The following is a 13,136-nucleotide window of genomic DNA, read 5'->3' on the forward strand; positions in this document are numbered from 1 at the left end:
CCAGCTATATGTTCCTGGCCACTAAAAACACCTGAAAGACATCTATTGGGTGTGCCACCCCACTTCCAAACCTCCTTTCTAAAGTAAGGACTAGGGGCGCCTGGGTGGCTCAGTCGGTTAAGCATCCAACTTCGGCTCAGGTCATGATCTCGCAGTCCGTGAGTTCGAGCCCCGCGTCGGGCTCTGTGCTGACAGCTCAGAGCCTGGAGCCTGTTTCAGATTCTGTGTCTCCCTCTCTCTCTGCCCTTCCCCTATTCACGCTCTGTCTCTCTCTGTCTCAAAAATAAATAAATGTTAAAAAAAATTAAAATAAGGACTAAAACAGAATCTCTTCAGGGAAGTAGTAAAAACATTTTTGTAGCAAACTAAAAGAACTGTATACAGATTCAACTGGGGAAAGACAATTACAATTTTACAAAATTTTCAGATGAAAGGGAACTGCATAAAAAAACAAAAATGACCAACATACTTCTACCTCCAGAAGGCCTCTAGGTCAGCAGTAATTATTTGGGGGAGGGTGGGGTGGTAATGAAAGGAGAATGCCTCTATTGAATTACTTTTAACACTGGGCCAGAGTGGTAGGGATGAAGGGGTTCTTTAAATAGCTTTGAGAATGCTGAGCTTTACAAACAGTAGGTGATGTCCTCAGCATCCCAGCCAAGCCATTCACTGCAAATACTACCAACAACCGCAGCACTACTGGTGTGGATATAAATATTCATATCAATAAATGGGATACTGCTGAATCCACAAGTATAGCTGGAATAGCCTGCATATTGTCACTTCGCCAGAGATACATAATTTATTTCTTAGGAAAAGTCTTCTGTAAGAGGAACATCCTCACCAAATAGGTTCCCATGTGCCATTGTGTTGACTGTGTTGGAAAAAGCCAACACATAGAGACTGTGATGAGGGGTCTGGCTCTCCTTTCCCCCACAAAAGCCAGCAGACCTCCTATTAATAAAACCACCAGGCAACTCACTTGCCCCCTTTGTCCGAGGGTGTCCTAACATCAGAGAGGAAAAATCTATCGATTCATAGTTTAGAGAAAGAAAGTGATCAAACGACATGCACAGGTCACACCTCTTAACCTGGGAAGTCAAAAGGTTCATTCAGGTTCGGATCCAGATCTCTTGCTTTCTCTCCTTCCTTCTCCCACTCTTCCATCCACACTTTATTTTTTTATTGAGTAAATTTCTCTGAGCAATCTCTAAACTCAAATAATTTTACTGCCATTCCTGGATGCGAAACCCATAGACCTCACCTTTCCTCGGGAAGGTGACCTGTTAAATGCAAATGCAGGAAAAATACTCGCCCATCTACCTTAGTTTCTGAGTCTTTGCAGAACACATAGCTTCCATTCATATGATGTGAAACCAACATATCACTCCCATGGCAACTAGTGGTCTTATGATTATCTCCAGATTTTTAATTTTCATTATTTAGTCCTTTAGAAAACAATATAAGGAAAGTTCTTACCCTTCTGTACATCTTATTTCAATTGCATTGGTAACCAGAAATATAGCCAGTCAAGGAAAAAGGTTAATTGGTTATATATTGGGCATAATATTGTTGAAGTAGACACACACACGTGCATGTGCGCGCACACGCACACACACACACACACACACACACACACACACACTTTCACGAAAGAAACTTTAATACGAAGTGAAAAGTATCATTTTTCTTATTTCTTATTTCTATGAAATATATTTAAACAAATTTCTCAGGTGAAACTCTCCAAGCTGTATTTTTCAACTTTTTATGTTAAGAATTAAGATAAACCTAGTATTTCAAATCTCGCCACAATTTATTAATGCTACAGATAGGAGTACTGTGTTTAACATTTCAGGGTCTCTGTATTATTTGATGCTTCTAACTGTTAATTTCATTATCACCATCATCTAATAAGACAAAAACTTTGTGGAGGTGCCCCTTCTCATGTTCGAGTTAGTACTTAAAAACCTTATTTAGAGAATGTCATACTATGCCTCCGCTCAAGGAACCTGCAGCAGATAAGAATTATCTTGATGTTCCTGTTTATCTTCTATTTCTGATCTCCCAATCTATGCAAAACTGAGGGGTTAGGGGCCAGAAGTCTCCAGCATGGAGAGTTCAAGGAAGTGGGGCAAATTGAAAGAAGGAAGGGGAACTGCACTCATGCATGAAATACCTTTTCTCTTCCTGGTGAGTGTGACTTCAAGAGAGCTCATGGGGGGGGGGGGGGGGGGGAGGAATCACTGCTTGTTTAAATGCCCATACACAGCTTCAAAGGCCAAAGCCTTGGCTGCCATATCCCGTAATCCAAACTTAGTGGTCACACCCACAGGAACACAAGCTCTTACATCTGAGAGTCACAGACCACAGGGGACACCTGGACTAGCTACCCGGGAAACACTGGTCAGAAGGACAGCAGTACAGCCCAGGCCAAAGTCACCCTCTAACACAAGTTGAGAACAGCATAAAGAAACATGTGCTTAGTGCAGTATTTCTCCAGAGAGCTATTTCAGATTCCACATAAGAGTAACTGGTGGCCTTGGATAAATCATTCCTCTCATTTATGTGCTGAACAGGAGAAAACAAGTCAACAACTGATGCATGCAAAAGCATTTGGAGGTGATGGATGGAGACATTATGGTGCATTTCGTCAATGGCATGCCATTAGAGAAAACCATTTCATAGAGTAAATTAAGAAAACAAACCAGCTACGTGACACACTTGGAATTGCCACTGGCCAGACCGGTTTTTCTCCTGCAGGAATGAAGCTGCATGGGACTGACATTATCATTATCACTCAGACTCCCTTTCCTGGGTTAGCTGCCAGTGCCTTGTCTGAGACTTAAATCCCCAGCTGGCACTTCTCATAACAATGGCTACTCACAGAACTGGACAAACCTATCACAGGCCCTGATTTCCTTTCATTGCTGTTTTGAACTATTATTTAAATCTTAACTGCTATTTAGCTTCATGTGGCAATATCTTGTTTTCTTCACCAAATTACAAGGACCTTTAGTGACAAGAATGGAGTTTTGCAGCTGAAGCTTATGAATACACCACTGGCCCTACAGTGTTCAGATGTCTGTCGATTTCATCTGTGATTAGTTTCTCCTACCTTTCTCACATACCTGGCTATTGTCTGCCAAATATTGATTAATTCATTGAGAAAGCATTCTTCAGACCTAGATGCTGGGAATGCAGTAACAGAAGACCTGGCCACTGACCTCATGTAGCTTGCAGGCAGACAAGCAACAATCAGAACATGGTATAGGTAGAAATGCTTGTGGGGGCTATGGCAGTATCAAAAGGAAGTGTTCTGGGTATGAGTAGGGGGATTCAGGGAAGGCTTCCAGGAAATATCAGTCCTTTTTAAGAATTAAGTAGCTGGTACCTAAGCATTATAGCCAGTGTATGCAAGGGCATGTTGGTGAGCCCAAGCATGGAGCATTTGGGTTCCAAGTCATTTGCTATTTCAGAAGCTTCTACTGAAAAACTCAACCTATTCTCAAGGTCAGCCACTAAGGTCAGGACAGAAATGGGCTATGAAATTACAGGCCTCTTCCCCTGGTAAGCGGGCTCTGAGAGCACTCGGATGCACCGCATGGTAACCGTGGCTTCATAAAAATCAAAGCTGATTGATGGGTGCAGGCTCTCTGCCTTCGCGTGTTTAGTCTGTTCGTGCTTTTAGTACCACTGTGGCCATGCTTCCTAATGGAAATGCATTTCTCTCTCTCACCATTACCCAGATATAGATGCTTTCAGATATGAAAGGCCTTTTACCTCAAGATTTTTGTCTTGTAAGACATCCTTAATTCAGGAAGGAAATGAGGAGGAGTCAAGAAGAACCTACCACAAATGTTTTGTCTTATAGTTTAGAGACAGAGAGGGAGGAATTTAAAAAGTTCGATTTATGTATGGCTTGAGTTTGTAGCTCTACAACCTTGACTCGGTCCAGTTGAAGGAATTCACTTTCTCTTGTGAGGGGCTCTGAATAACCTGGAAAAAGAAGCTAAATGTTTCCTTCTGCCCACCCCCCCTTTTTTCTTTTGCTTTAAGAAACTACGAATGACAGCACAATAAAATCTTCTGTGTATTATAATAGCTCCCTGGGCCCAGGAACTTAGTGATATTATCATATCAACTCTGACAAATCCATCATGAAGTAGGAATTATCCCCATTATACAGGTGTGGAGTCTGAGCCTGAAGGAAGTAGAGTAGCATGTCCAAGGTTACCCAGATGGTAGATAGCCATCAGTGAGATCTGAAGGCAAGCACATCCAAAGTCAGGGGTTCTTACTGATACCCAATGTCTTCCAGACTGGACATAAACATGTGTGTCAAAACATGTGACAAAGAGCAACATCTCTCTTGTGGGAGGAGGAATTGGGTGCCCATCAGAACTGTTATATGTGGACTAGTTGAGGGGAAAGAAAGTGAATCTTCTTGGGAACACCTGGAGGTCAGATTCTTAAGTTTTGTTTTGTTTTTTAAATAATCTGGTTTAATAATAATAAGTCACAGATGGCATGTTTTTCTCTGCTACAAAATCACATTATGTCTGGCCAAATCGATCTCTCCATCTTTGATTATTCCTGAATATCAAACTGAAAAAGCAGTTCATGCTCAAAGTTAAGAGCCCAAATGCCAATGTGGAGCTATCTCTTGATTTTCTGTGACCATGGTGGTGCTACTGACCCTCTCTGAACTTCTTGTGAGTTGTAGAGGCCGACTTTACAATGGGCACCAGGGAAGAGGAAGATTTCTCAGAGAGGTTTTTGAATCAGTATGGTTATCTCTTCCATGGAAAGGCAGGATAGGAACAAAATGGTAGAGGTGACATCTTGGAAAGGAAGAGAAACAGCTCTAAACTTCTGCAAGAGCCTTGTCTGAGTGGACACAGGCAGCAATCTTGCTACTTTATCACAAAGTAAAAGAAAAAACACTTTGCATTAGGAAGCTGACATCCAGAAGTGGGTTGGATACCTTCTCTAAAACCACCCATTAAGAATGTCCAGTCCTGGAACCCACCCCACATCCCATTGCCTCCTGTTCCATGCCCAGCAGTGTTTCCAAATGCCTCAGCTTACAGCCAAATTCTCAAAACAAAGTAGACCTTAATTCACTTTGGTTTAATAATTAAACAAAATGTACTTAAAACTTTTAGGAAAGTGGGAACAGGGCACAAAAAGATACTGGGAAACCAAAATAAAAGATGGATGTTCACTCCACTGGAGCAGCACATCCTTGCTGGTGGAGGGTTGGGGAAGGGGGCATTATTCTGGGCACAGCAAGTGTTTTATCTGCAAGTGACAAATCCCAAATCCTCCCAGCTTCTGTTTCTCCCTACTTAAGACCTGGGTCACAGTATTTATTTACTTAAGTGATGGAGATGAAGGCAGGCTTAACGCTGGCCACCTGTCAGAATAACAGTGACCTGCCTCTTAAGGGGATTTCAGCAACCCCCCATCATCTATATAAGACAAAAGAGGATTGGGAGAAAATGTAGAGAAAAAATTCAGTAATTGAGCTTGAAGGAGATGGTGACATGGAATGTAAAGACTCCACAGGGAGAAAGATGCTAAGATCAATGGGTGGCATTTAAAACAACTCCGAAGAGTACAGACCCCTTCCTCTCCTGAGATTAGAAGGGATTTGCAAAATATGATCCCCAAACTGAAAAGTCAGGCCCCCTTATCTGCCTCTCACAAATGCCCTTGGGGTTCTTCATAGTTTACAAAGAGAGGTTCATTATAGTTTCCAAGGAATGCAAACAAATACACTCTCTTGGAAATAATGCTACTGGGGCTCTCAAGGGTGAGGAGGCAATAGACAGGTCTTACCTGGAGAATTTCAAGGCAGCATGGGAGACCTTATTTAACAAACTGGATGCCAGGCAGTGATCTCCGTATCACAACTTACAACAACTTCATCATCAGCCCTACTTTACAGTGATGCTAAGTACCCAGGCAAAGGCATCAGAGACAGCTGGAGGAGGGGTTGGGGCTTGGGCAGGCACACGGACTCCAGGCTCTATGCTCCTATCCACTGCACTGTGTGCCTCAAGCAGAAAGGAAGTGGTCCAATTTGATGATATAAGGCCACACTGAAGGATGCTCCAATAGCTCATACATACATGATAAGAAATGTCTCCAGGCCCGTATCAGTTTTCCATCAGCTGCTGAAGGGCATCAACTTTTCTAGTCCAGAGGCAGGGTGATAAAAAGGGCAGAGGCTATGAATTCAGACAGACGTGGTCTTGAACCTTCCATTTTCCTAGGGAAATTTATTTAACTTTTGGAGCCTTGGTTTCCTATCTATAAAGTGGGGCTTACGTGACCTCTCCCAGGGTTTTGTGAGTATTAGAAACAACATAGGAGACCCGCTCAGCAGAGTGCCTGGTGATGAAAGAGTGGAAAGTGCCAATTTGTAAGAGTTATTTCAAATGTTCCTTTGTTAGAAGGCCCAGTGGAGAAAGCTTCAGGCCTTTGGACGGTCATTCGGGCCCTCCTGGAGGTAGTTCATACATACGGAGTGGTGAACCTGGACCATGAGCCAGTCTAGCCTGTAGATTTAGCAGGCTGGACTGCTTCCTGCCCACTCACAATGGAAAGCAATTTTGGTAAGTACTTAGCTTAATTAGTTTGGGTCCAGACATGCTGTCAAGGGCTGTGCATGCACACTTGTCATCGTGATCATCCACCTGTCTCTGGAAAGCCTGCTTTTCCAGAAGTCTGAGCTTAGCTCCTTGTTCGGTAACCAGATGAAATTTCCATTCAGTCACCTCTCACTCCAGCTCCCTAGGGAGTGCCCTGAAGTCAACACCTTCTTCTACTGATGTAGCAGATCAGAGGAGGGCTGTTAACCTCTCACAGTTAACCTCCTTTGACCTCTTTTGGCCCATCATGGCTACTCTGGTCATGGACCACCTCTGCTCAGGAAGGGAGCTCAGACCAAAGCATCCACCACAGGCTCTGGGTGGCATCTAAGACACTTAATAAATATTAACAACTATGATAGCCCCAGATGATTACATGGGCATCTGAGCTGGAATTCTGGCCTAAAACACTCTCTCTACCCTGCTGGTACTGAAATCAAAAATTCTTCTCAGCAATGACACCAAAGAGTCCACAATGGGAGGAGGAAAGGAAGATGTGTCAGAATACAATCCGATGGGCACTGGAACATAGACTTTTGGGATACACTGCAGATTCAAGATCATGTCGCTTTTCTTCAATGGCTGTTCCAGAGAAAATAAAAAAGACATAACTTTATTTTTCACACCCCACCACTGCCTCGGGCCTCCTGGCTACCATATCATTTTAGCGATGGATGTCAATAAAAATAAATAAATAAATAAAACAGCGAGGAGGCGATGGTAACTGCTCCTGGGGAGACTGTGTAGTGGCCACTCTATTACCCATTGGTTCACCTTCTCACTACCGCACATCCACGATAGCATCTCCAGCCTCCACTGCACCGGGACCCTTCCTATAGAAATTACAATGGCCGAGACGAGATATTCACTCTCTGAAACCTACGGCAAGGTATATGACAGTGCGATGGAAGGAAAGAGTAGACAGAGTGCCTTATCGATCTACCTGCCAGCCTGGGAAAGGTGGGCAATAAAAGACTTATTGAAAATCAGAAAAAAAAAAGCACTTATTCTAATTCTCCTGAGAGGGAGTGCTAATGTTGCATATGAATAAATCCACCCCCTTTCCCCAGCTGGGGATTAAACCACCATCCTCCTAGCCAACCCTCCAAACAGGACAGATTTAAAAATCTTGCAATTTTATTTGCATATAAAGGCCGCTAGATATAGAATATCACAATAAATTTAAAAGAAACAACTGCTTTCCTAAATTTCATTAACAAGGTAACATAAAATAGGATAAAGCTTAACAGCATTTACAATGGGAAAACAGAAATGACTATTAGCGACAATATTTTGTGCTAGCGAAGATTGCATCGACACACAGTGCAAAATGGGGGGAGGGAGAGGAAGTAAGAAGACAATTCAGGGTATTTAAATATAAAGGACAACTAAGCCTTATTTTAGTTACCTTCCATTGCATCCATGTATAAGTCTGTACACGCCTGTAACTGTAACCTAGATTTAACTCAAGTTCTTTGAGATCTTGAGTTCTAAGAAAATGTGTCAGCCCCTTCGGACTTGCGATGCCCTGCTATAAAGCATCGCTTTGCAGTTGTACTGTCCTTGGCAATATTAAACTCCTAACTTAGTCATAATACACAAAAAATATTTATATATATAAACCCATACTGAAAAGGAGTCTGCGCGCTCAATTTTTTTTAACTGCGTGAAATACCTGCTCTTGACAGATTCCATTTCCATATTTTTAAAGCTAAAATAATTTAAAAGAAAACAAACAAACAATGAGACCTTGTATAACCACAACATGGATCTCACTAGCTAAGCCATCCTTTAAACGAGGGTCGTTTTCTTCTCCGGATGCAGCTTTCTTTATAGTGAGAGTGTGAAGAGAAGTCTTTTCCACGCCTACTTTTGCCGAAAAGATTGTTATAAATCCAGGCCACGTCTGCAAAAAAGAAGCATTACCAAGAAAACAACAGCAATAACAAAACACCAAAAAATAAAATACTTCAAACAATACTCTTAAACAGTTGTGCAAATCTGGGTGGTTTTTAAAACACTACCTACCTGTTTCTTTTTTCTTTTCTTTTTTTTTTTCTTTTTCTTCAGCTTAAAGCATATTAAAATAAGACTTTCATCACTTTTTAAAAAGAAAGCTTGGCTGTCCTTTGGCGAATACTAACAATTTACAATGGCGTGGCCTTTGAGAAAACGGAAGTCATTTTACAAATTCACAATGCTCCTTTCATTTCGAATGGACGCCCCATTTAAAAAAAAATAAAGAAGCACAACCTCTAGAGTCATTTGTGTTCCAGTAATTTACAAAAAGAACTCACAGGATTTGGAAATAAACAAGTAAGAGAATGTAAGTTTATAATTAGAAAAATGACAGTTTATAGACCTTCCCTCACATTCCAATTGGGCTTTTTAGAGCTTCAGGAACCCTGTGGGTTTGGAAGGTCAAATATAATTGGAGGGTTGGTCGGTTGAAAGCTGACTGTACACGTTGAGGCATTGATGTACGTTGTATAACCGTCGGTCATAATGCCGTAACCTGTGGAGACAGAGTGTCATGCTTACTGTAATATATACAAATGACAGTGACTCAGTGGTGAGCTGTCAGGCAAGGAAAACTGAAAAAATCTTTGCCAGTGGGCAGTGAGATGAGATTCAATGAAGCCTCCCCAGATGATAACAGCTTTCAGAAGCTGCCTTCCAATTACATTCTGTTTTCTTTAAAGGGAGAATCCTCTACTTCAAAGAAAAGTGATTCTTTTTTTCTTATTTAAACACTAGATTTGTCAGGGAAAGACTGTGATTTCTTTACTAGTGAGAATAAAGAAAAAACATTTCTTCCCCTCTTTTTAAAATATGATTTTCATTTCAAAGCCCTGCATTAATTATTGAGTTCTAGGGAACAGAATGAGTAACATAAGCGACTCCTCAGGGCACAGGCATCCAAATCCCAAATGGGCTTTGGGACAAGTGCGGGGGGGAGGGACGTGGGGGAGAGCACTGCACTGGGATCCAAGAGGGTGGATGCTCAGCTTCCTTATCTAGGAGATAACTGATCTTAACTTACTCGAATTGTGTGGCTTTGATTCCATTTCACTCAAAAAAGTCAAATAACCGAACACCCAAGTGATTTGCAGAGACATCACCATAAGACCCTGCTTCCTAAGCTCATCTGGGCACCGGATCAAGCCAAAACACTTCCCACATGCAGAATATAAATCTCTTGCAACCTACTGGAAGAAAGTTAAGAAAGTTTTTCTGGGTCTTTGGTATGTATGCCCCTTTTATAATTTTCTTAAATGTTTATTTATTTATTTATTTATTTATTTGCTTATTTAGAGAGCAGAAGAGGGGCAGAGAGAGAGAGGGGGAAGAGAGAATCCTAAGCAGGCTCACACTGTCAGCGCAGAGCCCAACGTGGGGCTTGAACTCATGAGCCATGAGACAATGACCTGACCTGAAATCAAGAGTCAGACACTTAACTGACTGAGCCACCCAGGGCTCCCTTCCAGTTTGATAATTTTTAATTCGTTGAAATTTTTAGCATGTTTGCAAGTTAGCACATATCCCTGGATACCCTATATCTACCTGAGAACCTCTGCAATTAAGTTTGTAATTCTATGTTGGTATCAGGCTCTTATGGCATAAAAAAATATGTCCATGAAAAATTATCAGGACTTACAGAAACAACAGGTTTTTCTTTCTTTCTTTTTTTTTTTTTCCTTTCCATTTGCTAAAATTTCTCCAAGTAAGCCTGTGGAGAGCTTAATGAGGGTCAATGGAAAAATCTCTTAAGAAAAGAAAAGAGGCATTTAAAATGTGCACTGTTTAGTTCTGGGGTCATAAAGTCTTGTTATCTCTCTCCATCAAGAGGTTGGTATTTGCCCTCTCTCTGCCCTCTTCAGCTGTCTTAAGTGAATAAAAGTGAGACAAGTTTATTTGAATATGATCTCCTCCCTTTTAAGCAAGTTTATTATTTTGGGGCTTCAGTGGAATTCCCCAATAGTCTGGCTAGTTTAAAGTTAATTAATGATTTAAAAAAAAACGGATGAAATGCAAACTCAGAGGTATGCTGTAGGTATTCAAGCCTGGTAACTGTCCCCCAGAACTGCTGTTTAGACATGAACTCCCACCCATTCTCCCCCACCAATCCGGTATCATGCCTTAAAGAAATGCCCTCCTTTTCAGGGACTACGGCTCCAAGTCAGGGTAGGATGATGTCCACTCCTGTGGAGCTGCACCCGCATTCCATGCACTCAGCTGGTGCCTGCACTTGGGGCAAGCTGAATTTTCTTTGGCATTAGGAGGATGATTTTCAATACGTATGCCTCTAATGCCTAACCTGGAAGCCAATGGATTTGTGGGCTTTGAAAAGCAAACTTGGTTTTCTTGCTTCATCAGACACGTAGGCCTCAACAACTCACCTGCAGACTCATAAAGAACTCCAGAGAACAAGCTGTAAGCAGGAGCTGTAGAAAATATGGAGGCTGCCTATGTAAACGCACCACTGCACACAAACCCGTGAAACCGGGAGATACTGGTGCGGCCAAGAAAAATCTAATGCCTGCTGAAAGACAGCTTTGTGTCTGTCTAAAGACCCTAGTTTAAAAAAGGAAGGACAGACGAAACCTAGAGCCCTACAGTTTCCTGGGAGGCTTTTGGATTCTGTGAACTTGACTCCACCCTACCTTGAAAGGCAGAAAGAGGCAACTGGACCAGTTTCCAGTTGGGGGAGATTTAATTATTCCCTTTAGCCTCAGCCCGACCTAATAGCGCTGATGATTTCTGAGAAGTCTGAAATGGTTTTCGGAGGTTCATAAGGAAATGACTACCTGCAAATCTGCAGGTTCCTGCCATTTCTGTTCTATAACTTTCACTGTGTGTCCAAAGTTATTTTTCAAAGAAAGTCTTGTCTTCCTGGGTCCTGTGTGTATTCCATATGAAACACAATATTTACAGGTAGAAAGAGGCATTGGAAGTTGTTTAGTCTAATATCCAGGCCATTTCTTCTAAATGTCTTAAAGAAAGAATTTGTCCTTTTTTACCTCAGGGCTGTTCTACAGTGGCGGTTAGCAAACATTCCTCATCAGAGCCCTGAGATTCCAGAAGTTGCCTTGGGGTGTGGGGGTGGGGTTGGGGTTGCTGGGTTTTCCGTAAGGTGAACCAGACCTACTTCCTTCTCTCCACTCTGCTTAAAAGAGAGAATCTCCATATAAAATATTTATCAGCTTTACATGCAGGTATTTCCCCTCACAATTGATATTACAAAAGGTTCTGCCACTGGTAAAAAGAGTTTGACAACACTGTTCCAGTCATTCCAACTGTACCCAAGGTCCCCATTCTGGAATGAGATCGTGAATAATGATACAAGACCTTGTGAATGCCTTTCTGCTGGTCTTACCTTCATGGATTCCACCAAATACATGGAGCTTGGGCCGGACTCGCCTCTGGACTGTGTTTAAAAGCTCCACACAGCCGACTCTTTGAAGCTCCTTTGGAACCCAGTCTCGAAAACCTAAGGGCAAAATGCAATCAATACTCTTAATTTTCCTTCTTCAGGTAAGGTTTCATTTAGACTTTCAGGAAGCCATAACTCACAGAAGGTTTATTACATTATCTGTAATCCTAGCCTCTCCATTAAAGCTCACAATGGCTTTTAAGGAACTTTTCACTTGTCACTTTGTCTTCTTTAGGTTCTTGAAAATTTTTTTTTGGTTTCCATTTTTTTCTTCCTGTTAATTAACATTTTTTTTTCTTTCTGTAAGGGATTTGATTTATGCAGCCCTGGTTTCAAATCTTCATGGGCCTAATGACATTTATTCCCGGCAGTCCTGCAATATCTCTTTCTTTCTCAATTCAGTTACTTTTCTCTCTTTTTTTTTATTACATCTTTCTTATAGCAGTTTACCTCTAAGATGGCTCAAAAAAGACAGGCTAGTAGGGACTGTCTGTAAACTGGCCACAAGATACCTTGCTCTCCTCAGGTACATCAACTTTAACCCTTGGTAGTTCTTGATGACCAAAGCTTGGAAATGGCAAGTTCCTCCTCCAGTCTCCTCTCTGACAATAGGCAGCAATGTGACCACATGGTGGTATCCAGTCAGCTGGGGCTAACTGACTACCTTTAAAGTAAAAGCCACTTACTTCCACGTTTAATGTAGAGAATCCATAAAAACTGACATCAATTATAACAAAAGTCAGGTATCTGGATGATTATGGCCAGAAATAGACCCCATTTGCCTGAGCAGGATGGGTGTAAAGAAGGCAGGTTGGACTAATGGCTAAATCGTCATCAGTGGGAATCCATACCACAGCTCTGTTGGTGATTTCTACTATTCAGAAATGATCAGGCAGAAACGGACTGATAAGCTTATTCCACTTTGTTTGACGGAACTGCAGCAATGAAGACAGAGCATTTCTGTAAAGACATGTTAACTGGGGTGTGGGGAGTGGCTAGAGAGTCTGGAAAGAACATCAGATGAAAATGGGGCCCTATAAAAATTC

General features: G+C 41.8%; 1 protein-coding gene across 5 annotated transcripts in view; it reads right to left on the reverse strand.

Moving 5' to 3' along the window:
• Nucleotides 1–5,975: 5,975 nt before the first annotated feature.
• The window catches only part of MPPED2 (metallophosphoesterase domain containing 2), a 176,007-nt gene continuing 168,846 nt past the window's right edge, over nt 5,976–13,136 (reverse strand). For 3 of the 5 annotated variants that reach the window (XM_047824193.1, XM_047824192.1, XM_047824191.1), the window contains 2 exons: nt 12,034–12,147; nt 7,776–9,171 (listed from right to left, as the gene is read on the reverse strand). In XM_047824193.1, the coding sequence (XP_047680149.1) occupies nt 9,053–9,171; nt 12,034–12,147 (233 nt within the window). In that variant the 3' untranslated portion in view covers nt 7,776–9,052. Of the gene's footprint in view, nt 5,987–7,775; nt 9,172–12,033; nt 12,148–13,136 lie in introns of those variants that run through there. The other 2 variants (XR_007145029.1, XR_007145028.1) reach the window with 2 other exon arrangements.

This window comes from Prionailurus viverrinus, chromosome D1, assembly GCF_022837055.1.
Source record: "Prionailurus viverrinus isolate Anna chromosome D1, UM_Priviv_1.0, whole genome shotgun sequence".
In the NCBI taxonomy this organism is placed as follows: Eukaryota; Metazoa; Chordata; class Mammalia; order Carnivora; family Felidae; genus Prionailurus; species Prionailurus viverrinus.